At 41.1% G+C, this 26,726-nt stretch overlaps 1 protein-coding gene across 2 annotated transcripts in view; it reads left to right on the forward strand.

Annotated features, from left to right (window-relative positions):
* LOC111153229 (thyroid hormone receptor interactor 4) overlaps positions 1–9,516 on the forward strand; it is a 67,686-nt gene extending 58,170 nt beyond the window's left edge. Inside the window, exons 12-13 of one of the 2 annotated variants that reach the window (XM_022512124.1) lie at positions 303–405; positions 9,199–9,516. In XM_022512124.1, the coding sequence (XP_022367832.1) occupies positions 303–405; positions 9,199–9,266 (171 nt within the window). In that variant the 3' untranslated portion in view covers positions 9,267–9,516. The remainder of the gene's footprint in view (positions 1–302; positions 406–9,198) is intronic. The other variant, XM_022512126.1, reaches the window with a different exon arrangement.
* Positions 9,517–26,726: the final 17,210 nt, after the last annotated feature.

Genomic DNA, 26,726 nt, shown 5'->3' on the forward strand with positions numbered 1-26,726 from the left:
AAGAACAGTCAGTCCTGATTCTTCTGGAAAAATATCAGGTATCTTTTTTTTTTTTAGAAAGAAGTTGTTCCCATTATAGGAGGTCAGAAATGGCAGGCAATAGACTGCATAAGACTACTGTGCTAAGGCCTGGGGAAAGGGGAAGGTTTGTTCTTGCTTGTTGAGCATAATCCTCTTTACCTGACTGAAATGGAGAGTGCTATCATCAGAATGTTGAGGTGAAATTTGGGACATCCTTTGATCTCCCTGAACTTCAAAATCTGTCCCAACTAGTCTGAACTTGTTATTTTTATATTCTGCAGTATCCAGACATGAGTCAAGAATCTGATTCTCCGTTTGTTTTCATCTGCACAAATCCCCAGGAAATGATTGTGAAGTTTCCTATTAAAGGAAATCCAAAAATCTGTAAGTCACAAGCTTTGATGGTCTAATTTTTGTTTCTTTTCTTTCTTTTTGTCTTGTGTCTCACTTGTTTAAAACCTTAAAATCTTCTCTTCTTACTGTGTTCTATGGCATCTCAAGCTTTGGAAGATTAATATAATTACATTTATTGTTAACTTTAGTGTTAACCATAGCATAGCCTTTCCAAAGTGTACCTTGACCCACAATTATTGGCATGCTAGTGAATCACTCTAAACTTCTGTTTAAGACCCCATTACATTTAAAGATTTATTTATTCATTTTGAGAGAGAGAGAGAGAGAGAGAGAGAGAGTGAGTATCCATGCAGGGCGAGGGGTAAGGGAGAGAGAGAAAAAGAATCCTAAGCAGACTCCCCACTGAGCACAGGGCCCCGGATGCCAGGCTTTATCTCACAACCCGGAAATCATGACCTGAGCTGAAACTAAGAGTCAGACGCTTAACCAGCTGAGCGACCCAAGTGCCCACAGACCCTATTACATTTAAAATCCTTATTTGCCAGCCAAGAGAGTATGCTTTACTCTGCTGCACTACTCATTAAAGGAAGTAGTAAGCCCACACCAATGGCAATAATGACATTTATTCATTGTTCCTCAGTATTCAATCCAAGTAAGATTTAAGTTGGTGTCTATTTTCGAGTGTTTTGGAGGCTCCACTTCCCACTTTTCCTGTGATTACTGGTTTCTAAAACTCTGCATTCTTGCTTTTCATTCTCTTGGGAACCTCTTGATTATTTATTTTTCTGTAAACTTTTGCTTTATGTATTTGTGGTTATAGACCCTCTGCGTATTCACTTCTTTTTTTTAAAGATTTTATTTATTTATTTGACAGACAGAGATCACAAGTAGGCAGAGAGGCAGGCAGGTGTGGGGGGAAGCAGACTCCCTGCTGAGCAGAGAGCCCGATGTGGGGCTCGATCCCAGGACCCTGGGATCGTGACCAGAACTGAAGGCAGAGGCTTTAACCCACTGAGCCACCCAGGCGCCCCTGCATATTCACTTCTTAATCACTTTTTGTTGACTTCATTTTTTCAACTTCCAACTTCTCTTCCTCTGTGTAGTCCTATCACAGCCTCTTCTATTTCAAAAAAGTCCTAGGAAACACATAGTGGTGTCCTCTCTGCCCAGCTTATTTTTAAAAACAACCTCAACAACCCTCCCGTTTGCTCATGTCAGTTACTGTTTTGTGCCTCTGTGGCACTGCTTTCCCATTATGTGAACAGGATGATTTGGGGGAAATCATTGTCTTCAGCTGTGCACAACTCTACCTTACCCTATACCTTGGGGACCAACTAGCCATTTGATAAACCTATTCTATAGAGAAGTACTTTTCTTTCTCTCTCTCTCTCTCTCTCTCTTTTTAAAAGACTTTATTTATTTGAAAGAGAGAGAGAGGCAGCACATGAGTCGGGAAGGGCAGAGGGACAAGGGGGCCTCTGGACCAACAACTCTGGACTGGATCCCAGGACCTTAAGACTATGATGTGTGCTGAACTTAGATGTTTAACCAACTGAGCCACCCAGGTGCCCCTAGAGAAGTACTTTCCAAACTGTACTGTAAATAAAAATCACCTAGAAAGGTGTTAAAACACAGGTTTCTGGGCTCTCTCCCAAGTGATACTGATTCTGTTGCTCAGCTAACTACACTTTGAGTAATACTGCTTTTGATCACAAAATACTTGAAGTGTGAATTTAGATTAATGTATATTCATCACAAAATTCAGGCAACCCTCATGATTTACGAGACATATATTCTTAAGATTCCTACATATCAGAAAATCTGAACATATTGTCTTTGACTTACATATATTATTTACTTCAGACTGTATCCCAGCAGGTAGCTAAGTGGTCCTGGAAGTTTTTTTTCTTGCTCTCTACTATTTAGAATTTGTTCATTTATTTATTTATTTATTTATTTTTTAAAAGATTTTATGTATTTATTTGACAGAGAGAGATCCCAAGTAGGCAGAGAGGCCGGCAGAGAGAGAGAGGGAAGCAGGCCCCCCGCCGAGCAGAGAACCCGATGCAGGCCAGATTCCAGGACCCTGAGATCATGACCTGAGCTGAAGGCAGAGCCTTAACCCACTGAGCCACCCAAGTGCCCCTATTTGTTTTTTGTTTTTTTTTTTAAGATTTTATTTATTTATTTGACATACAGAGATCACAAGTAGGCAGAGAGAGAGGAGGAAGCAGGCTCCCTGCTGAGCAGAGAGCCTTATGCTGGGCTCAATCCCATGACCCTGGGATCGTGACCTGAGCCAAAGGCAGAGGCTTTAACCCACTGAGCCACCCAGGCGCCCCCTTATTTGTTGTTTTTTAAAGATTTTATTTATTTGACAGAGAGAGACACAGCAAGAGAGGGAACACAAGCCGGGGGAGTGAGAGCAGAAGAAGTAGGCCTCCTGCTGAGTGGGGAGACTGCCATGGGGTTGGATCTCAGGACCATGGGATCATGACCTGAGCTGAAAGCAGATGCTTAACAACTTAGCCCACCAGGCGCCCCTAAAGATTTTCTTTTTAGGGGCACCTGGGTGGCTCAGTGTGTTAAAGCCTCTGCCTTCAGCTCAGGTTGTGATCCCGGGGTCCTGGGATTGGGCCCCACATTGGGCTCTCTGCTCAGCGGGGAGCCTGCTTCCCCCTCTCTCTCTACTCTCCTCTCTGCCTACTTGTGATCTCTGTCTATCAAATAAATAAAATCTTAAAAAAAAAAAAAAGATTTTCTTTTTAAGTGATGTCTGCACCCAATTTGGGGCTCAAACTCACAAACCCGAGATCAAGAGTTGCTTGGTCCACTGACTGAGTCAACCAGGTGCCCCCTCCGCTATTTAGGATTTTTATTTATTTTTATTTTTATTTTTTAAGATTTTATTTATTTATTTGTCAGAGAGAGAGAGAGAAAGCGAGTACAAGCAGGAGAAGCAGGTAGAGGGAGAAGCAGGCTCCCCATTGAGCAAGGAGCCCAATGTGGGACTCGATCCCAGGATGTCAAGATCATGACCCGAGCCAAATGGAGTTGCTTAACCAAGTGAGCCACCCAGCCATCCCTAGAATTTTTATTTTTTAAAAATTTTATTTAGTTATTTTATTTTAGAGAGGGAGAGAGACTGCAAGCTAGGGGTGGGGCAGAGGGAGATAGAATATCAGGCAGACTTTTCGCTGAGCACAGAGACGGATGCAGGGCTCGATCTCATGACTTGGCCAAAACCAAGAGTTGGACACTTAACCGACTGAGTCACCCAGGCGTTCCTCCACTATTTAGGATCTATTAATTTATTTATTTAGATTTTTAAAATGTATTTATTTAATTGACAGAGAGAAACACAGCAAGAGAGGGAACACAGCAGGGTAAGTGAGAGAGGGAGAAGCAGGCTTCCTGCCAAGCAGGCAGCCCCATGTGGGGCTTGATCCTAGGACCCTGGGATCGTGACCTGAACTGAAGGCAGACGCTTAACAAGTGAGCCACCCAGGCGCCCCTCCACTATTTAGGACTTACATCTCTCTTTTCTCTTTTTTGGTTGTGGTAGTCTATCCCTCTTTGTTTCATTCTCACCTTAACTCTAGACACCCATAGCAGCACTGGTGGTAGGAGCCAAAGATTTTAGGTCTTCTCTTCCATATCTAATGCTGCTTGATCTTGAGTCCCCATAACCTTTTCTTAGCTTCCTTCCCTATCTTGGTTTTTATCTGCTGCTTAGCTCTTTTGAGAAAACGTTCTGTATAAACAGAGTTTAGATATTTCTCTGAAATGTTTTACTCCATTGCTTTCTCTCCCAGAGACCTACCTTCAATGCATGTACTGGCCTGTTTTTCTCGATAAGGTTTAATGAGGGGTGGGAGGAGTGATGTTCTTAGGAGAGAGCTTTAGTAACCTCCTGTCTTTTCCCCCATTGTTTCTGTTCTTAAAAGCTTTAAAAAGCTGGGGCGCCTGGGTGGCTCAGTGGGTTGAGCCTCTGCCTTCGGCTCAGTCATGATCTCAGATTCCTGGGATTGAGCCCTGCATCGGGCTCTCTGCTCAGCAGGGAGACTGCTTCTCCCCCTCTCTCTCTGCCTGCCTCTCTGCCTACCTCTGATCTCTGTCTGTCAAATAAATAAATAAAATCTTAAAAAAAAAAAAAAAAGCTTTTAAAAAGCCAAAATGGGCTGTGTGCTTCTTTCAGGGACAATAGGACTAGAGAGAAATTGTGAGACTGTAGCTTCTTCCATGGTAGGCCAGACAGGGTAAAACATTGGTCAGAAATAATAGCGAAATTTAAAGAAAAAAAGGAAAGAATGGGTTGACCCTATGTATCTCAGGAATTTTTTTCTTTTTTTTTTAAAGTAGGCTCCATGCCCAATGTGGGGCCTTTGTGAACTCATGAGCCTGAGATCAAGAGTCACATGCTCTACAGACTGAGCCAGCCAGGCTCCCCAGAAGGAAAAAAAATCATGTTCTACCTGAGGATTTAGTTTGGTGTAAAGTTTCTATTCCCTATAACACTTTATTCCTTCATCCTTCATTCCTCTTTACCATCTCTAAAAATCTTACACTCGGGAGTTATATGTAGCTGATGAGTTATTAAATTCTACCCCTGAAACTAGTAATACACTATATGTTAACTAAATTGAATTTAGGTAAAAAATTGAAAATAAAAATAAAAAAATAAAAGTCTTACACTCTGCTAGAACTTCCTTCCCCATAGGCCGAAGGAGCTACCTTCAGTAGCTGACAGCTGGAAAAAGTCTTTACTCCCACTGTCACAGGGGAAAATATGTATTTGGCTCTTAATTTGAAATGCTTCACATTTTCTTCTAGATACATCATTACACTAAGTGGTTAAGGTCCGTAGTATTAATAATATACTCTCCTTCAATTACAGCCCTATGACTTAAATGTTTTTATTCTTGTTTTTCTATTGTAGGATGGCTTAGGAATCTTCTATAGATTAGTTCTATGAGATATGCAAGTTCCAAACTCTGACTTGCAAATAAGCTTTTAGAAATTTACCTGTTGTACCGTGTGTGTGTGTGTACACACACACATATATATATGCACGTATATATATATATATATATATGCTTTAAATTAAGGTTTTATACACACACACACACACACACAGACACACATTTAAAATTTTTTGAGTATAGTTGACACACCATTAGTTTCAGGTGTACAACGTGGTGATTCAACATCCCTATACGTTATGCTATGCCCACCACAAGTGTACCTATCATCTATCACCATACAATATGATTACAATATCATTAACTGTATTTTTCTTTCTTTTTTTTTTTTTTAAGATTTTATTTATTTGACAGAGACATAACGAGAGAGGAAACACAAGCAGAGGGAGTGGGAGAGGGAGAAGCAGGCTTCCTGCCAAATAGGGAGCCTGATGCGGGTCTAGATCCCAGGATCCTGGGATCATGACCTGAGCCAAAGGTAGACACTTAACGACTGAGCCACCCAGGCGCCCCTAACTGTATTTTTCTATGTTGTACCTTTTATTCTCATTCCTTATTCATTCCATAACTGGAAGTAAAGGCATATATTTTGATTTATGCTTTTGGACACATAAACTTGAGCTTGCTTGACCTGGGGATAATTATGTGTCTTGAAGTTGAAATAATTCAGAAAAGAGCAATATGCAATATGATCACTTGGCTGTGTGTCTGCTCAAATAAGGAAATGCAAAAAAGTATAGTAGAATATTTAGGTGAAATGCTCAAAGAGATAAAGGAAATCTTTTTACTTCAAATGAATTCCATGCTCTAGAGACTCATGCAAATACTGCCTTATATGTTATGCAAAACATGTGAAAATCCCTATGAGAGTTATATCGATTGATGACAAATACTTTTCCCCCTTTTAACTTCTTGTCCATCTGCTGCACATGTATTTGATTTTCTTTTAGGCACCATGACTGAGGATGTGGTTAACACTGAAATGCTGTAGGTACTATATGTAGAAATAGTACCTATTTCAGAGTTTCTGTAGTCTGAGGGCAACTGTAATGACTGCTTCTTCATGCGAGAAGCCCCAGTCCCTTGCCTTCATGGCCTGAAGCTGGCCCAAGAATTGCTACTATTGACAGTCCCTGTGGTAGATGTTAGGGATGCAGAGAAGTCCTTACTTATAAGGAGCTCACAGATTGCTGGCACTCGTATGGTTTTCTTAGGTAGTCTAGGAGATGAAAGAATTTCTGCATTCCTGGAAATGCTCTGGAAATCCCTTTTTCCTTTATCTATATCTCCTTCTTCCTATTAGTTTTCCATTTTATGACATCATCTTTGAAGCCAGGAATTAGTTTGCCTACCCATTGAGTCCTTTGCTCCTATGGGTTGATCTTTCCTGAGCTGGTCTCACTTGAGGGCTTTCACAATCAGACTGGAGTTTTCTGAAGATTGTACTTGGAATGTTCTTAAACAATAAAGCTTTGAGAGTGTCAAGAAGGTAATGTCTCTATTTTATATGAGGAATCTGAAATACATGTAGTTAAAAGACTTGTCTAGGGTTGTAAACTGAGACCATGAATAAGAAACACAACTCCCAAGCCTCAGCATCGATATGACTACCTTACTTTTTCAGAGAACTTTGAGTTTATGAAGCACTTTAACATACAGTATTTCAATTAGTTATTGGATTAAATGACTTAGTGTATATAAAAAACTTAGCACAGTGCTTGGTATTTAGAAAGCACTCAATGTTAGTTTTAATTTTCTCAACTTTGTAAGTTAGTAGGAATTTTTCCCTCCTTTCATTTTTCAGCTGAGTAAATAGGTTTATAGAAGTTGTATTTTGCTCACATCTTTCTGTCTCTGGTTTTTCTGCTCTTTTCACTTTATCAGATTGCCTCAGAAACAGATTATTCCAATCATTTTTTCACTTTTAGGCACAATATCAGAGCTGGAAGGAGGCTTCTGTGCTATATAGTCCAATTTCCTCTTAGCATCGAGAAAGCATCGAATAAGACTAACTAGGCGACTTCCTCACATACAGCTAGCTAGTCTCAGAACTACAGTTAGGACCTCAGTCTTCTAACTTACTCAATACAGAAAACTAGAAGTCTAGAGTTCTAGGTGGAATTCTGAATTCTGTCCTAGCTTGCCCTAAAAAGTTGAATAAGATGCAGTACTTCTTTATACCTCTGGGTACCACCACCTTTACAATGGATACTCTCATGTTTATCTGATATCTGCTAATTTTGGTGACTTAGTTCCTATAATTCAGTATATGTGCTGCCGAAGCGAGCACTTAGTTCCTATAATTCAAAGGTTTTAAAATTTGTAATGTCTGCTTTCTTTGTTTAATTGATTTGATGAAAACATTTATTGAGCACCTACCATTTTGCACCCACTATGGTAGTGTTAGAGATACAAAGGCAAACGTGCCTTGTAATAGGGCTTTTTGCCAGATTGCTGGCACATGTTCGAATTTCCAGCTGGGCAGCCTGGGGAATGAAAGACTCCTAAATCCCTGGGAATACTCTGTGCTCTAAAGCCCAAATTAAAATCAACAGCTTTGTGACTATTGTGGACAGCATTCCGGGCATTACTTAGTGATGGTTTCTGAAGAAGGGTGGTTTCTGAGAAGTAATGTTATTCCAGAGACAGGTATATCTCTAGAGAGATGAAGGGGGAAAAGAAAACAAAATTTAAGAAAACAGGAAAACTTGTTAGGTTGAGATTATTTTTCTCACAATCTTTTGGAGCAGTCAAAACATGTATTCTTATTTTAGTTGGAGAAATGAGAATATTGAGGTCTAGAGAGACTAAATAACTTGCCCCAGGTTTTACGTGACAACAGATATGGGGCAGTTATGGGTCACGCTTACACCTGGCTGTCCTTGAAGGGAGGCTCCTTATTTATTTGTTAGTCTTTATTTTTATTATTTTTTGTGTGTGTGAGACTGAACTGCCCTGTTTCTGTTTCAGTTCACTGTCCCCATCACTATTGACTTAACTAAGTCTTGTGGGGGAAAGCAATGTGCAAAACAGACAGGAACTTTGTTAATATTGTCTTCATGAGAGGGATAGTTCTTAAATCTGCTACCACTGAACCAAACCCTGTCCTGGTAGATTTGAGGGGTCAGAGGTCAGGGACCACATCAGTGAAGTACCTCTCATTAGGGTCACCTGGGACAGGAAGGTTGCTTGTTTTCTAACTTTAACACTTAGGAGAGTCATACAGCCTATGACCTTTGCCCTTCTTAGCTGGTGATAGGGGCCCTTTGTCAATAAAGCATTCATGTGGCTTCTACTCCACTGCTGCAGGTCCCTCCCCCTATTAGGTTGGAGGCAGCAAAGGGGTGAACTCAACTGCTTTTCTCACTGCAAGGGAGGTTCATGCATTATGCTCAGCCAGTTAACAGGTCAGAAGAATGAGTTTCCCACTGTGTGAAATGCCTTCCTTTATTACATGTGTGTATTCTTTAAAAACTTGCCTTAGCATCAGACATCTTGAGAAACCATGGTGTTTCTTTCATAGTAGCTACATAATTAGAAATATTAACTATTTAGATTCTTTAAGTGAATACTTATTTTGTGTGTGTGTGTGTGGTTGTGTGTGTGAGTGTGTGTGTGTGTGTGTGTGTGAGAGTGCCCACATTTGTGTGTCCTTAAACAGTATTCCCACTGATTCCTCATTCTTACAGAATGAAATTCTGAAGTTTGAAAGTATCTGAGTCCTGAAGCAAGATAATTGAATGTGACAGGAACACAGTAACCAGAGGACCTGCGAGGCCATGAAAGATTTGCATTGCAAATATAAAAAATAAATAATGAGGCTTCTTTTTCTCCCTTACAGGGAAACTGGATTCCAAGATCCATCAAGGAGCAAAGAAGGGGTTAATGAAGCAGAATAAAGCTGTCTGACCCAGGAGAAAAGGAACTATACAACATAGTGGAATTTTGTGTACTAAAATTGCTATCCATTGGTCCTTTGGAACTGAAGCATTAGAAATCTAAAGACTTGGCATCAGGCTTGAATCTCTTAGAATTTAAACTCTTACCTAAATCTGTATATTTTTCTTAAAGAGTGGGATTCTTACTTTATGTAGTAGGTCAAAATCTTTGAATACATTATTTATAAAATGCTATTTTAAAAATTCTAGGTCTTTGACATTTCTCTCAGAATGGTATCAGAAGAGGAAGGAACAAGTTGGAAATTACTCTCCTCTCTGAGGCTTGGATTTGAGGTTACAAAAATTCTTAACATAGGTTAACAATTTTTTTTGAGAAACCACTTGAATTTTAAAGTTTCTTTTTAAAGCAATAGCCTGGTTGGAGTATTAGGATGTTTGAGGAATCCTGTGTTTAATACAATCCTGTGATGGGACTGAAAGGGGTTTTAACAAGTTTTTTGCTCTAGTCCAACATCTCTTGAAGTGAATAGTCTTCAAAAGCTGAATAACCTTCTTTGGCAGATTTTTTTTTTTTTGAAGGGATAACCTGAAGGGGCGCTGCCACTTTGTTCTTTGGTTTGAGATGTTAGGCCATAAGAGGATCAGCCTGGGAGGAGATAGAGCCACTTGTTAAAGCAGCATGAAACTGCCCTATTTATTGTTGTGGGTATTGCAAAACCATCACTTGGATGGGGCAATTAGAAACAAACTAAAAAATAAAGTCCCTTCAGTAAACGTATTCAAATACCCTCAAATGCAGCAACCCAACACTTTAAACCATCCACACCTCAGGAAGCTGTGAGCTTTGAGAAATAGAAGGTTGGTTTGAAATGAGATTTTCACTCATCAGTCTGGCCCCACTTAGTGAAGCACTTTTTTTCTGAGGCCGTTCAGTAGAGCTGTCAGAATCTCAGTTGCTGGCATCCTCAGGAAATTCATGGTCTTAAATGTGTATGTTCTGCTTTTTATAAAGCACCACCACAACACTAGGGAAGTTGGATTCCCTCCAGCAGTTGTGTGCATGACTTAAAAAAGAGAGCGCACAGGAGAGAAAAAAAAAGTGCCCTGTGTTATGAAAAAGATTAATTTCCCCTTTCTTTAATCCTTCATATTCAGCATGTATTTGCATTGAAATGCCTATACTCATATGCATTGATGTTCACTCAACTGTGAACCCTGCTTGTTGCATAGCTCTAGGCACTGGTTTTGTGGGGCCTGATCACTCTGGATTTCCAGGGAAAACCCACCCTATTCTTGTTCCGGTAATGCAGATATGCAGTATTCTCATTCTTTTCTTGTTCAGCTTCTGTAGAGAAAGTGGAAAGGACAGCTAATGGTACTTCTTTGGCGGGGGGGGGGGGGGGGGGGGGGGGGGTTTCATTCTGGTTTCCTGAAGACCCTAGTACTATTAATGAACCCACACTGGGTTAATAGATTACCAAGCAGTAATCCCATGAATTCTGCACTGGAATTGTCTGGTTTTCTGAATTCCAGAATAAAACCAAAAGGCAGAAGGTGAAGGGCTAGGGAACAACAACAACTAAGTTTTCTGCCTTTTTATGTGAATGGCAGCTCAAGCACAGAGGAGTCCGGATTGATATTTTTTTCACCTGGATAGATTGTGTATGCATGCCTAAAGAAAAACATCAGGACCTGCAAGATCAGGTTATGCAACCATTTTGTGTGCTGTGATAAGAAAGTTCACAAGAACATTATAAGTTTACAAGCACCCCCCTCAGCATCCAAAATAAGCAGCGGAGTTGCATGAGTAAATGGCAGAGTAACGTGGAAACTTCTTTTCATGGTTAGACTGTGAAGGTTTGTCTTTAGTTCACATGGTGATGGTGTAAGGTCTGTCTTTTATTTGTAGGACTCCGGGGAGGAAGTGTGGGAGAGACTTGGGGGTAGATGGCCCTCAGTTGCTCAGTGATGAATAGCATAGTTTAAAGCCTAGTGGAAATTCTTAGCATCCTGAGTACAAAATTCGCCCGGGAATTGCCTTTCAGTGCTTTATAACACTTTGCACTGACCCTTTTAACTCTGGGACAGCTTGGCCTGAGGGAAGTTTCACATTTCTGAGCTGGTTTTCTTTTGCTGCCTAAATGTTGTTGGCGCCCCCTTTCGGATGGTTGGGTCCAGTGGCTCTCGATTTGTACAGTACCTGAAGGATTCAGTGTTTTTGTTTTTCTAGGCAGGTCCCTGTCTTAATTATGTAAGCTCAGAGTGGGATATATATGAAACCAGATACTTTTTCTTGTCAGGATTTAGGAGACTTTGACTTCATAGTTAGATGTTTGGAATGGACTAAGGGTTTTGTGGGGTTTTTTGTTTTGTTTTTGCTTGCTATAGCTAATCTAGGGAAACAGAAATAGGTGTCCCCTCTTTTCTCTTTAAGCTGGAAGTTTACAGAAACCCATTTTTTCCTAGGGTGTAGCTGTAAAAAAATCTAGACTTTAAAGATTACTTTTACAAATAATTACAAAGTAATGGTTTTTATGAGTTATAACCTTTAATCTCTTTCCATTTTAACTGCTGTCTCTACTAAAGCCCATTTATGTGGATTTCATTTAGTTTGGTAAAATTTTTTTTAATGCTTTTCCTAGAACTCCTAGCCAAGATTGAGACAGTATTGGGGTTGTTCTCCTGCCCAGCTAGAAAAGGCCAGTAAAAAAGCAAGCATCTATTAAACTAGAGAAATCAACTAACTTCAGTTTATTAGGCCTAGGGGGAGGAAAGAAAGGCTTGCAATGAAGGAATTTTTTTCCTTGAGATTCAAATAGCAAGTACACATCTGCTGTTCTCAGCTTCTGTGAATGTGTTTGGAGGGAGGTGATCCATATCACAGGCTCCAGCAGCAACAAGGGATCCAGCATGTGGAGGGCTTTTCTACTTCTCTCATGCAGAGAAGAAAGAACATAGCACAGTTCCATCCTTCAACACAAAGAAACTTGTATAAATGTCCATTTATATGTGTACACATAATGTGGATTAATTCACGGGGTGAAACTTGGTAAACTGATCAGATTTCAGTTATGACAATGGAGAGCCCAGAAAGAAAACCCAGTAAATATTCTAGCTTGGAGTAAGATAAATAGGGCTGGGGGTAGGGGAGTGGGGGAACTGAGAATCCACATAGAGTGTGACACGGGAAGGGAGTAAGATATTGGCACAAGGGGCAAAAAATGTCAATACGGAAGATTTGAGAATAGTCTAGAGCTGTACTGTCTAATATGGTAGCTACTAACCACTTGTGGTTATTTAAATTAAATGAAATTAAGAATTCAGTTCTTTAGTTCCATTAACCAAATTTCAAAGGGTCAAACAGCCACATGTGGCTAGTGACTTCAGAACTGGAGGGCACAAATATAGAACATTTCCATCATTGCAAAAAATTCGGTTGGACAGTGCTTATTCAGAACAGGGGTCCACACGCTTTTTTTTGCACAGGGCCAGATAGCAAATATTTTAGGCTTTGGAGGTCATACAAGTTTCTGTTATACCTATTCAACTCTGCTGTTACAGTACAAATGAATCCACAGATAATGCATACATGAATGAGTATGGCTATGAGCCCATAAAACTTTATTTATGGACACTGAAATATGAAATTTTATATTCTCATACCACAAAGTATTATTTTGATTATTTTTCTGCCCTTTAAAAATGTAATAACCACTCTTAGCTCATGGGACATAACCAAAACATGCAGTGAGCATGTGAGCCTAATTTGCCAACCCCTGGTCTAGAGGAACAGGAAGTTAAAACTCAAGATTCTTTTAATGTACAGGACATGACTTAAAAATTTTGGTGGTTCTCCCAGGCTTGCAAACTTTCTTTGGCTAAAAATTGAGGTTCACTGTAGGACTGTTTATTTTCCTTTTTCCCCTATTTTTGCAGTCCTGTCCTCCCTAGTGATAGGGTCATGCTCTTCAGTAGATGACTACTTGACTGTTAACCCTTAATTAAGTCGTATCTAAGTCTAAAATACAAAACCCTACTCTTTGTCTACCTGCTAAATAGTGAACCCTCACTGTAACATTGCCTAGTAGAGATTGGAAGTGTGCTGTCATCTGGAATCAGTACTGCCCTATACTGTACTAGAACAAGTTAAATATTGATAGGCCAAAGAGAGATTCTTCTTCTTAGGCTAGACAGGCTTAGTGTTCATCTTTAGCCCCCAACCCCATCCCCACCGTGTGTGTGTGTGTGTGTGTGTGTGTGTGTGTGTGTGTGTGTGTGTAGATGGAGAGTAAAGGGGTTTTATGGCCTGGCTGCATTCCCAAGTCACACACTATATTGAGTGGCACTGTTGAAGGATGCCTCAGGAGAAGGGAATAAAGATAAAAACTGCAGAGCTAAAATGATCAAGGACACAGGAAGGACATAAGAGGGGCTAAGAAAGGGGAGCCTTGAAAATTAAGAAATTTGTTTGCTATGTAAGGAGGTGGAAGTTTTAGGGAAGAGGTCATGAAAAGTTTATATTTCACAAGTGAGAGGTGGGTGGGAGGGTTCACGTAAACACGGACTGAATGTTTACTATGTAGTGTACTGGGCAATCACAGATGAGTGGCAGATATGGAAAGGTAAAAGTTACAGTCGTTAGAATAGTGGGTTGCAGAAGGACAGCATCGGGCTTTTAATTAATAAAAAGCAACAAGATTTGGTGATATAGGATAGTGAGATGAAAAGGGATATAGAAAGATGAGAAGTGGGTACTTTGCAGAAAAAAACAAGTGGTAATCCTAAGAAAGAAACTAGAGAACAAAGGATAAAACAAATTAGGGGGTAGATAATTTGCTGAACCAAAGGATAAAATGGATGAAACCATTATGAGCTGTGCTTGCTCTTCTGTTCTTTATGGATATTCACGTTCAGACCCCTTAGGGCCTTTTCCTCTGGACACCTACGGAACTGGTGTCTTCTGTATTTAAGGTATGATTCCCCAGAGATCTTTCTGCGAGGAAGTCTGGTCCTGCGAGAGTTCTTTCCACGAGGGGAGAGCGTTAGGTTCGAGCTCTCCAGTCCAGGTTTCTCCGACTTTATCTCTGTTTTAACCGGCTTGCCGGGTTTTCCAGCATTCCCAGAGCTACGACTCTAATCCGGGCTCCGTGTGATCGCGTATTCCGAGACCCAGGATTTGGCTCTTTCATCCAGGTTCCGGGTTTCCACGGCGCACTCCCGCTCCAGACTCCACAGCAGCCCGGAGTCCAGATCCGAGGGCCCGGTAGTCCAGTTTCCGGGTCTTCGGGGCGGCCCTGGTTGTCCCGGATCGCGGCGGCGGCGGCGGCGGTGGCGGCGGCTGAGGGACCCGCGGCCCCGGACACAGCGGCACCGGCCGGGCGGGGCGGAGCGGCGCGGGGAGGGGGCGGAGAGCCGGAGCTGAGGCGGGGTGGGGTGGGGGGGGGGGGCCGGGGGGACGGGTGGGGGGCGGGGTGAAGTTCAAAGCGTGGCCGGGGTCGGTTCAACCTCAGGGTAGGGGCGCCCAAGAGAGGATTAGGGTCAGACCAGGTTGTGGGGACAGGCCAGAGAGTTTCAGTGACGAGTCTGGGTATCTCGAGGGGGCCTAAGGCGGCTGGGGCTAGTCAGGGAGTTAGGGGGGTTCAGGGGTAAGGGTTGGGAGCAGGACGTGTGCGCGGCCCTGGGGTGGGGGGGGCAAGGTGGCCCGGAGTGTGCAGTAAGTAGGTTGTGGGTGTGTGCTCCTTCCAGTCTTCAGGTCACATTTACTCCTGTCCTTTCTTCAAGATGGAGGGATCCCTGGGCCTGGCCCTTAACTGCTCTCCTTGTACCCCCGGGAGGATTTGTGACCCTGTCCTGTTTGGAAAAACCCATGCTGCCCTCTTTTCCCTTTATGTGTAATTACGGTTGGATCATCTCTGTGCTTTGCTCAGATTCTCCTTCCTCCCTCTGGGGTTGAGGAGGAGGAGACACATCTGACCAATTAATGTGTGTTTGTGAAACAGGCAGCAGCAAACAGTCATTTCAGCTTCTAGGAATTAGGCTCACACAGGGTGGAGAGATCAGAGCCCTTCAGGGGGAATATTTCTGAACAAATCACAGATGATTAAATTCTCTAAGAAGCAGCTTCCTACCTAAATGAGAGTGGGAAAGATGGGGGAGAAAACCTGTCTGTTCTAGCCATGTGTCCAGAGCCCCAGGGGTTGAGGAGAGTCCCCAATCCCCCACAGGCCTCTCTTTTCTGTACTAGGCTTTGCTCTGCAGCCTTGAGTTAATTTCACCCCTGCTGCTTTGTCTTGGGGGAGGGAGTGCTGGTTTAGGCTGTTGTGAGGAGATGACTGTTCTGCTGCCACACACAATAGTCTGTGTCATTTTATCGGGAGTGCTACCCCAGGGCTGAGAACTGCTGCTGCAGAGATAAACCGGTCCCTCTCACCCGCCTATTGTGTACACAGTGAAGGTCATAGGTTCAAGTCTTGTCTGAGAGCTTTGGATATGCTCCATCTCCCAGGCTCCTCAGTGCCATTTTCTTCCTTTTCCAGACTGGGGCTTGCCATTGGAGGAGGCCAGACAGAAAGGCTCTTCTTTTTGAGTGAGGAACAATGCAGAGCTCATTGGCACACATTTTTCAGAAGAATAGGGAATGCCAGCCATGTTGTGCCTGCCTCTTTGGCTAGCCTGTACTAAGTTGTGGAGGAATCGTGTCTGGGAGACTCAATCCGATGTTTGTGTCAGACCTTTAAGGAAGAAGACTCCAAGGGGAGGTTTCCACTCATGTTTGAACCATCATATTTCTTTTTAAACAGATTGGATACTCAACAGTGATTTTTGTTTGTTTAGGAATACCAAGTACCTTTTTAATGGTGACTTCCTGGTCAGTAATAATTGCACAACAAAAAAGCCACAGAATTTGCCTATCTGGACAAGGGCTATGGAAACAAAACAACTTTCTTTTTAATCTTTATTTTAATTCTGATGAAAAGAGATGACTTACCATTGTGCATAAAGGCCATCTCTGCCTTTGTATTAGGGAGAAATTTGTCAAAGTGATGAACGTAAAAATCATTTGAGGTCTTGGGGTTTATTAATGAGAGAAGGATGAGAATAAGCTAGAAGAAATGCTATCCTTGTAAATATCTCATAGAAGTGTCCAGATAGTATTTAGGTACTATTACTTGGGTAAAAAATTATTTGGGATTAGAAATGAGGTTTCCATTTAGTGTATTAAGGAAAACTTTTAAGAAGAGATTAGAAATCAGACTCATTGTGAGAGGGCAATTGCACACAATGCACTGTGTACACAATAGCCAACCATAGCCTATAGGGTATTGTTGAATAGGAATTTTAGCCTTTGGTTTTGGTAGAGGTCTTGTTCTGAGGTGCTGAGTCTATGTGCCTCCCTCATCCCTTTATTTCAGTGAGTTTCTTAAAATGATGACTTGCTTAGGTGTTGGGCTTTGTTGGGAGGGAACATGTTCTTGATGACAGAACTATCTTAAAGTCTTTCTAGAAGTGTTGTCTGTCTTTAGAGTATTTCCAACTTACCTGTCCAAGGTCTCTGGGTGAAGCCTCACCTAAATTGAGTCCAAAGCATTTTGTCCTTGGGTTGTAGGCATTCATTCTGAATCCTGTCAGGTCACAACAAAGGCAAAAGCCTCCTATGAAGTTTGCCCTGATTAGAATTAGTGGTTTCAGAGTTGGGCCCTTGCCACAGGGAGTCTTCTGAGTCTTCTGATTATGACCATCTTTCAGAGAGCACTTTGGTTTTCTTGGTAGAAAATGTTTTCTTGTGAGAGGTCTAGATAGCTGGGCAGATTAGTGCTTATTTTGTGTGAGGATATAGGAGCATAATTTTGGCTCCTGGTAGTAATTATGTTGCAGTTAGCATATAGCAACTAAAGGACTGGAACAGGATAATTCGTTGAGGGATTTAGCATTGCTCTGGCGATTAGAAGGGCTGCTCCTTATTTATTTGACTCCGAACACTACTGCCATGGGCTCAACCATGGAGACTTCAGAAGTTCTTCCCCCCCCTCATTCCTGCCAGGTACCATAGCACTTTGCAACTGCCACTTTCTTCTGCTACATAGGTAGCTGAGCAATTGTTATTTTCCCTTGTGGAAAACCAGTCATGAATGGGAATACTGCCAGACAGATGGGGCCATTCTGAGATAAGGCAGCCTTATGTTGTGTGGCAAGTTTTCTTTTCAGCAGTTGAATTTTCACTTCTACTTGATTTTTAAAAATCCGTTTCCTTTAAAAAACAACAGCAACAAGAACAAACCCCACAAAATACAAAATCACATAGTGTGCTGAATATGCCATCACGATATCTCTCATAAAAGTTGGCTGTGACAGACAAAATGAAGATCGGTGATGCTGATTGGCAGGATCTGGGCCCACTAAGTGTCAGTGAAGGACTCTTTTCACTAGGGAACAGGTAATTCACCAAAGCACCTGCCTAGCTGGGCATGTGGAATTGGCAGCAGCTGTGCAGCTGAAGAGGGATTATTGAGCAGGTGGTTAAAGAATCACATGCCACAGTGACAAGAAAATACTGGGTCTTCCGTGGTTTAGGTTCAGTTTGTATGTGTGAAATTGCTCTTTGTTTCACATTTCCTGATGTCTGATACAGGTTTGTTAGTAAGATGATAATGGAGTAGAAAAAAGAGATTTTTCTTTCTCTGTGTTTCTTGTAGAATACTGAGCAACATGCCTTAGACGTAGTCCTAGCTGGCCTTATTGTAGTTCTGTGATTTCTGGCTTTATGCCCTATGAATGGGAAGGAAATGGTGGTAATTCAGTTTTCTAGTGCTTGTTTATTAGAGGGAAATGGGAAGGAGAAAATTCTTTGCTTTCAGTGTGGTGAAATAGATTTAACCCACTGGGAGACTACCCAGCAGGTTTTATGCAAAAGATATAATTGACTTTTTGTGTAGGTCTACCTGACATGCCTCCCTCAAGAAATTTGCATGTGTTTTTATTTTATGAATGTAAATCTCCATATGAAGTTTGCATCTCTTCAGATGTCCTGTTCCATTTTTAGTTTCTCCTAGCACCTTTATAACTCTTTTCTCTGGCATTGAGATTAACATCACTTGTTAGAATCAAATCATCTCAAGCCAAATCATGTTAAGAAAATAATACCTCAACTATATATTTATCTTAGAAACAAGTATACTCTTTCCTATAACTTGGAGGAGAACTTTCTATTTTTAGGTTTTTTGCAAATTCCCAGGTTTTTCTTGTAGGTTACCATCATCATCTTCTGTTAATATATTATTTTTCTTTCACGTGTTCATGCCACTATAGTAGGCAGTGCCATAGAGCCAAAAATGTATGAACAAGTAACTTGGGCGTTTATTTTCTGATTTTTTTTAGGGCCCTCTAGTCATTTTCTGTGTTAGGTCAACACAACAGGCTATGTGCTGCCCCCCTCATTGAATTCACTGGGTACTAATTAACAGTTGATTGAAGGGAAGTAAGTGATATTAACTGTTTAGAGTTCAGAAAACCCTTTTCCAAGTGGAGTGAAGGCTCTCTAAGGGATAGAGAGAGCTTTAGATACATAGATTGATTGATTGATTGATTGATTAGGGGAAAGGGAGGCAACGGTATAAGGCCAGGGCCAGTAGACCACTGCAAAGACAGGAACATTTGCAGTTATCTGCTTAAACCTGGTTCATAACCTAGCTTTAAGTGGGAGCCTCACAGTTATTTGTATAGTATTAACTTCTCGGAAAGAATATAACGTTCTTTATTTACCCATATGAAGCCATCATAGTTGTTTGTTTGTTTTAAACTGTTCACAAACCACAATATACTTTCCTAGCATTTTCAGTAGTTTGCTTCCTCATGCTTTTTCCCCTCCCCCATCTCTCATCCTAGTTCCCTGATCTGAAGACTTCTCCAGCAGCTTGGAAACACTCTAATTACTGTAGCTATTATAGTCACAACCCAGATCTTCCACCTCCTTCCCACTCACCCCTTTCTATCTTCCTTCCCCCTCCCCTTGCTCTAGCAGCAGGAGTTGAACTGCAGTCTCATGAGCACAGTCAGATCTATGAATGAGCTTTATATCTTGTCAAGGCAGAACTCCAGATCCAACAGGGCTGATTTTTCATGGTCCTCTTGCTGTTTGTTCTTGGATCAGAGTCCCAGAAATAAGAGATGGCAAATACCTATTAGGTCATATCTAGTCCATCACTCAGGAGCAAACCTCCAATCTTTCTCTTGTCTCTGTGAGAATTTTTTCCTTCTTTCTTTTGCAGGTGAAAGCTGTCTGATGCCAGGCAAGCTCTGAAACTGGCTTCTTTTTATTGTGCTCTCTGGTCATTAGTGTATGACCAACTTTGCTCTCTTGGATTTTTATTCTTAGACCGTTTTCATGATTACTTGCTCCCAGCAATATCTCTACCCCCTTCAAGTTCAGTCCTTTTTGATTATTGGCACCACATTTGTGGGTTCCTTTAGTACCGTCAGTTATCTATACCAGAAGTTATCATTTTTCAAACCTTTGCCACTAGGGTCATTGTGGCCTCATCTTAAGGAGATATATTTCACAAACACCCAGGACACACACCCTGGCATGTAGTAACTAATAAAATGGTTCAGAAAATATGTGCGAGGTTGTGCCCTTAAGAAACCCCTGGATTGGATATACAAATGCTGCTGCTTTCTGTTTAATTTGGAGTAACTTCCTGTTCTAACCCTTTGTTCTCCTTATGTGGATGGATTTTATTTTTGTGTGGCTTAGTTACAGTTACTGTTAAGTTATTGTTTGATTTAAGAGTATTTTCTTTGCTAATACAGCTTTTCAAAGAATAGAATAGGGTATCATAAAACCTCATCACTATTATGCTTCTGACCAGCTGTGTGACCTTGTGCTAGTCACTCCACTGTTTTCACTTTCCTTATTTGTAAAATGAGTACATTAAACAAAATCATCTCTCAAGGTTCCATTTAGTTGTGGAATTTTATGATGCTAAGATTGTGGTGGAAGAACAGGCAACTTATTGATAGAAGTTTTTTATTACTGAGTCAAAAATATAGTCAGTATACAGGAAGGCTAATGAGTAAAGCCTGGGTTCTCTGGGATTTGATCCTTACTCCTCTTTGATATGTTTGTAAAGCTTTTTACTGTGCATTTTCTACTAGGCCATCTTCTTTTAGAGGCTCTTATACCCTTATTGTGCAGGTTCACCAGCTTGTCAAATATATTTTTTTCTAGTCTGCTCAAGCCATAGAAGTGGGAATCAGAAAGCTGTAGAAAAAGCACCTCAGATTGTGAGAAGGAAATTGTACCTTGAAAGATTTGCCAGAAGCAAATTTGTGTGTTAAGTCAGCAATCTAAGATTTTTAAATCTCTTTTATCTGAAATCTTTGAGTCAAATGGGTCTGATCGTGGAGGTGGGTTAGGTACTTTTCCATTTTTGACCAATTATTAGAAAACTTGCTTTGAATTAACTTCTTGGGATTAAATATGATTGCCCACTCTGTTTTGCTTGGAAAGTAAAATTATGTGATTTAATGCCAAAAAATGCCAAATTGATGACATTTGGTAAAGTGTGACTAACAGGGAAGATCCCTGAAATGCCCTGTAAAGGGACTGAGGGATAGAAAGGTGGTAGGTGTTTGTAGAAACTGTGGAATTGACAATAATGTTAAGAAATCTTTGCTTTCAAGCAGTTTAAATGAATAAAATTACATAACCAGGTTAATTCCCCAAGTTAGGATTTTTTTTTTTTAAGATTTTATTTATTTATTTGACAGAGATCCCAAGTAGGCAGAGAGGCAGGCAGAGAGAGAGGAAAGGAAGCAGGCTCCCTACTGAGCAGAGAGCCTGATGCGGGGCTCGATCCCAGGACCCTGGGAACATGACCTGAGCCAAAGGCAGAGGCTTTAATCCACTGAGCCACCCAGGTGCCCTCAAGTTAGGATTTTTATCAGCATTTCCTAGTTAATTCTTGGAGTGGGGACTTCCAGTAGCCGCTATTTATTGATTGTTAAGATGGTGGTCTTTTGGGCGCCTGGGTGGCTCAGTGGGTTAAGCCGCTGCCTTCGGCTCAGGTCATGATCTCAGGGTCCTGGGATCGAGTCCCGCATCGGGCTCTCTGCTCAGCAGGGAGCCTGCTTCCCTCTCTCTCTCTCTGCCTGCCTCTCTGTCTACTTGTGATCTCTCTGTCGAATAAATAAATAAAATCTTAAAAAAAAAAAAAAAAAGATGGTGGTCTTTTAGTCTTTTTTTCTTTCTTTGTTAATATAGCAAAAATCACATGTTTAATCTACCTTTGAACATTGGAAGAAGCATTCACTGTTTTAAAATTTGCATTTATTTCTTTATTTTTTAAAAAAAGATTTATTTGTTTGTCAGAGAGAGAAGGAGTGCACAAGCAGGGGGAATGGCAGGCAGAGGGAGAAGCAGGCTCCCTGCAGAGCAAGGAGCCTGATATGGGACTCCATCCCAGGACCTTGGGATCATGACCTGAGCTGGAGGCAGACCCTTAACCGACTGAGCCACCCAGGATAAATTTCCATTTAAAACATCCATCAGTCTGTAATAGAAAAATCTGGTGGATGGAACTATTGTTTATTTTGGACTCATAAAAAGTCCTGAGCTTTTGTTTCCAGCCATCTTCAGCATATTACTAATTTTGGGGTAATCTAAAGGTTAGTTTGAGAAGTGCTCTACTTGAATATGACATTTTAGAAAGATTTACATTAGAAATACAAGTAGTTTTTATTTTTATTTTTAAATTATTTTTATTAACATACAATGCATTATTTGCCCCAGGGGTACAAGTCTGTGACAAGTAGTTTTTATAGATGGGTTTTGTTTTGTTTTTTTTAGGTGTCAAGTGATGCATAGGGTATTGAATTGGAAAGTGGCCAGAGTAGATGCCATGCAACTTTTGGAAATCAAACCATACCATGAATGAAATCCAGATCCTGGCAATTAGGTCACATTGCGTGCTTGGTACCATATTGCATACTTGTATCTGTAGTTTCTTAGGCTGTAGTTGAGTATTTGTTGGGGAATGCAGCAGTGTCTGCTCTATTATGTGTATAAAGTACAGCTAGTGGGCTTTTGGCATATTACCAGCAACGTTTCTAGCAATACTTCTAGGTGGACACTTTAGGTTTTGTTAGGATGAACTTTCATTTATGTGAGCAGAAGTGGATGTTCAAGAATGTACCTTCTAAATTTCAGTGACAGATTCTGAAGTTTGGTTTGATTTTTTTTTTTTTTTTTTTTTTTTTTTAGAAAGAGTGAGCAAGCATTCATACTAGAGGGTGGGAGTGGGGCGGCAAAGGGAGAGGTAGAGAGAGAATCCTAAGCAGGCTTCACGTGCAGCACAGAGCTCAATGCCAGGCTCGAGATCTCACGACCCGAGATCATGACCTAAGCCAAAATCACGAGTTAACGTTTAACCAACTGAGCCACCCAGGTGCCCCTTAAGATTTTTTTTAAAGTAATCTCTATATCCAATGTGGGGCTCTAACTCACAACCCACAGATCAACAGTTGCATGCTCTGCCGGCGAAGCCAACTAGGTGTCCCCCAGTATAGATTTTTAAAAATATAGTTCTTATCATTTCACTTCTTGCTGAAAAACCTTAAAGGGCTCCTTATTCCCTGCATAGGCCAGCACTCAACATCCTCTATAATCTGACCAACCTCGGCCCTCCTCAGCCCCCATTTCATTTCTTTCTCTCTTTTTGCAGCCCTTTCTTCAGCTTACCCTACATTTTTCATTCTCAACACCTTTTTTTTTTTCTTTTCTTTTCTGTTGGAATGGCCCTCCCTGCTCCAAAGCATTCATCTCCAAATCTTACCCTTCAGCCTAGCAAAAAATTTCATCTCCTTCCCAAAGCCTTTCTTAACCCTTTTCTTCCCACCCAGCTATCTCCAAAATTGATTTCATCTTCCTCTGTATCTCTCTTTGCTCTATTATAGCACTTTCTCACAAGTTGTCTTTAATTAATTATTTGTGAATATATTTTTTTCCTCCCTCATTTTGAACTGCCTGTGAGACATCTCTGTCTCCTCTGTTCCTCATGGCTTCTCGGCCAATGCCTTAAATATTACTTTATGCTTAATTAATATTTGCTGAATTGAATTAGAATTTGATTTTTGAAAACAGAAACTTGTAATTTTTTTTCAGGCCTCTTTTTTTTTTTAAGATTTTATTTATTTATTTGACAGAGAGATCACAAGTAGGTAGAGCAGCAGGCAGAGGTAGAGGGGGGAAGCAGGCTTCCTGCTGAGCAGAGAGCCCTATGTGGGCCTCAATCCCAGGACCCTGAGATCATGACCGGAGCCAAAGGCAGAGGCTCAACCCACTGAGCCAGCCAGGCACCCCTTCAGGCCTCCTTTTATGTTAAGGTAATTTCCATTCAACACATTTTATCCCAAACTGAATAACCTAGGACTATAAAAGTGTTCAGAAATCCTCCAGAATCAAGGACAAGCATTTGTTGCTTTTACTGCCTGCAGCAGTACTGTGGTACCATATATCCTAGCTGATGGAAGATTTTGGGGAGGGAGAGGAGTAGTACATGGAAAGTGGAGGCAATGTAGGTCAGACATGGGAACCAGACTGGTTCTGTTAGAGGAATATAGGCACTGTTGGGCCCTCTGGGTATTGTTGACCTCTGGGAGGTCTTTTTAGTTTTTCTTATTTACTTCTTTCATTCTATAAATATTTATTGCATTCCTGTTATTTGTGAGGCCCTAGTCTAGCTGCTTAAAATCTATCAGTGAACAAAATAGACCAAAAACAACCAACCAAACAAACAAAAAAATGAAAAAAAATCCCCCAACCTCATGAATCTTATCTTTAAACAGAAGGACATAGAAATAAGCATAATGAATAATTATGTATTATTGTGAGGCCAATAAATGGTGTGAGAAAAGTAGAACATTGTAAGGGGGATTAGGTGTGTGGAGGAGGTATAGGTGAGAGAGGTGGGAAGGCTGTAGCTTTAAATAAGATGGTCAGGGCACCTGGGTGGTGCAGTAGGTTAAGCATCCGACTCTTGGTTTAGGCTCAGGTCTGATCTCAGGGTCATGAGATTGAGCCCCATGTTGGGTCTTGGGCTGAGCTTGTAGCCTGCTTCAGATTCTCTCCTCCCCTCACTCCTCATCCTGCTGTGTCTGTCTGTCTCAAATAAATCTTTAAAAAAAATAAGACAGAGTTGGCATACTTGAGAAGCGTGTTACTGGTTGTTAGGCACTTTGCTGAGGTTATTGAATGCTGCCTAGCAGAGAGAAAGAGGCAGTGTCTACAGTTGTTCCAAAGAGTCCAGCTGACATAGAGGGGGAAACAGCTACTCCTTATGTTCTTTTCTCCTGGCTGCTCCTCTGGTTGGCATTCCTGGAAGTTAATCATGGTGAAAATTGCAGTCACTCATGTCTGGAAGACACCAGGGGTAGAACTGGAGGCCCTGTAGCCAGTTCCCTGAGGGGTGGGATTTACTCTTCTGTTACTGGGTCTTGGATACCTAGAGTAAAGGGTGAGGTAGGCCCCTGAGTTGTCTCATGACTCAAGGGGAAATGTTCAATATGACCTTCGTGGTGAGGCCTCACCAACTTTGGGGTAGCTCTTTAAAAATAAGCTTTGAAGGAGTACGCACTCTGCTCCCAGCTTAAAAATTGAATTTTCAGGTTTCTGGTATTTTACACATAGCTAGCTGTGTTCTGGAAGTCTCAGTACCTAATGTATTAGCCTGAGGATGAAGATGTCTCATGATGTTTGGATGCTCTCTTGCTCGACTTGTGTATTTTAAATTTTCTTACAATTTCCTTGCTTGCCCTTTCCTTACCCCCTCTATTTCTTCATTATTTTTCCTGGTCCTCATTCCTTTTTTGCTTACATGAAGCTGATAGGAAACAGAAATCCCTTAGGCCAGACTGCCACTTTGGTAATTGGCTGGAAGCTAAAATTCCTACCTAATATACAAGAAATGGCATGTCTTATTTCTGTCCTTGGGTTATATAGAATGCAGCTTGTGGACATCAAGCTCTCAGCTGGTTGTACGTTATGTTCTTCAAGGTAGCTGAGGTAGGTAGTACCTGAACACTATTTTTAGTTATTTATACATCAACTTGTGCATTTGCCTTGCATAAGGAGACCTATTTGCCATTCCATAAAAATATGCTGTTTTTGATATGTAATTTTATAATAAAGTTTCTTTCTTTCTTTCTTTCTTTCTTTCTTTCTTTCTTTCTTTCTTTCTTATCTTATCTTATCTTATCTTATCTTATCTTATTTATTTGACAGAGATACAGCAAGAGGGAACACACAAGCAGGGGGAGCCAGAGAGGGAGAAGCAGGCTTCCTGCTGAGCAGGGAGCCCGATGTGAGACTCTATCCCAGGACCCTGGGATGACCTGAGCCAAAGGCAGATGCTTAATGACTGAGCCACCCAGGTGTCCCTGTAATAAACGTTCTTAGGGGCACCTGGCTGTCTCAGTCCGTGGAGCTTGGGACTCATGATCTCAGGTGGCTTAAGAACAAAATCTTAAAAAAAAAAAAAAAAAAAGTCTTCAATTCTAGAATAAAGATTCTTTTTTTTTTTTTAAGATTTTATTTATTTATTTGGCAGAGATAGAGAAGGAACACAAGTGGGGGTGGGAGGAGCAGAGGAGGAGGGAGAAGCAGGCTTCCCACTGAGCAGGGAGCCCCACATCGGGCTCCATCCCAGGACCCTGGGATCACCACCCAAGCCAAAGGCAGACGCTTACCAACTGAGCCACCCAGGCTTCCCTAGAATAAAGGTTCTTAATGAACTCAGGTCCATGCTAAGAAGAATTTGTTTTATTTAGGCAGATGATTGTAATGTTAGGTGGGCTTCCAAGCAAATTTCACATGGCTTTTCTCTAAATTTGCCATATATCAAACTTGAAGTCATAGGTTCTCACTACATGTGCTTAACTGGTACAGTCATACATTACTGATACTGTGAACTTTTAAGGCCAGCAGCTGTTAATTTAAGCATATGTTGTTTTTTTATTTTAGTGGTTTGAAAGGATCTCCGTTTAATTGACCAAGGTGTATTGCTTTATTAGTAAAAATGCTTTGACATAGCTTAGTTTGCTAGTGAAAACTGTTTTTTCAGTAGTAATGTTTCTGTGGTTTGTATTAGTTGGCCCTTCCTGTCCTAGTGGAGCTGGAAATCTTGGCAATGTGGATTTCAGATGAGTTCCATAACACTGTTTGACAAAGAGAAAAGTGTAGGGCAGTGTTTGGCAATATTCTTTTTCTTGAGCCTTTATATAAGAAAGGAATTCAGTTTTGTTTTGTTTTGTTTTGTTTTTTTTGAAAGGAATTCAGTTTTAACAAGGTCACATTGGGGTAGGTGACATAATGGTGAAGTGACATTTTCTTCCAGCAACAGATATACGTTGTACCTGAATATGTGATCTGAGGTTTACTTAAGTTTTAGGTTTACTTAAAAGTGTCACTGACGTAAAC

Source organism: Enhydra lutris, unplaced genomic scaffold (genome assembly GCF_002288905.1).
Source record: "Enhydra lutris kenyoni isolate GAN:26980312 unplaced genomic scaffold, ASM228890v2 scaffoldscaffold31, whole genome shotgun sequence".
In the NCBI taxonomy this organism is placed as follows: Eukaryota; Metazoa; Chordata; class Mammalia; order Carnivora; family Mustelidae; genus Enhydra; species Enhydra lutris.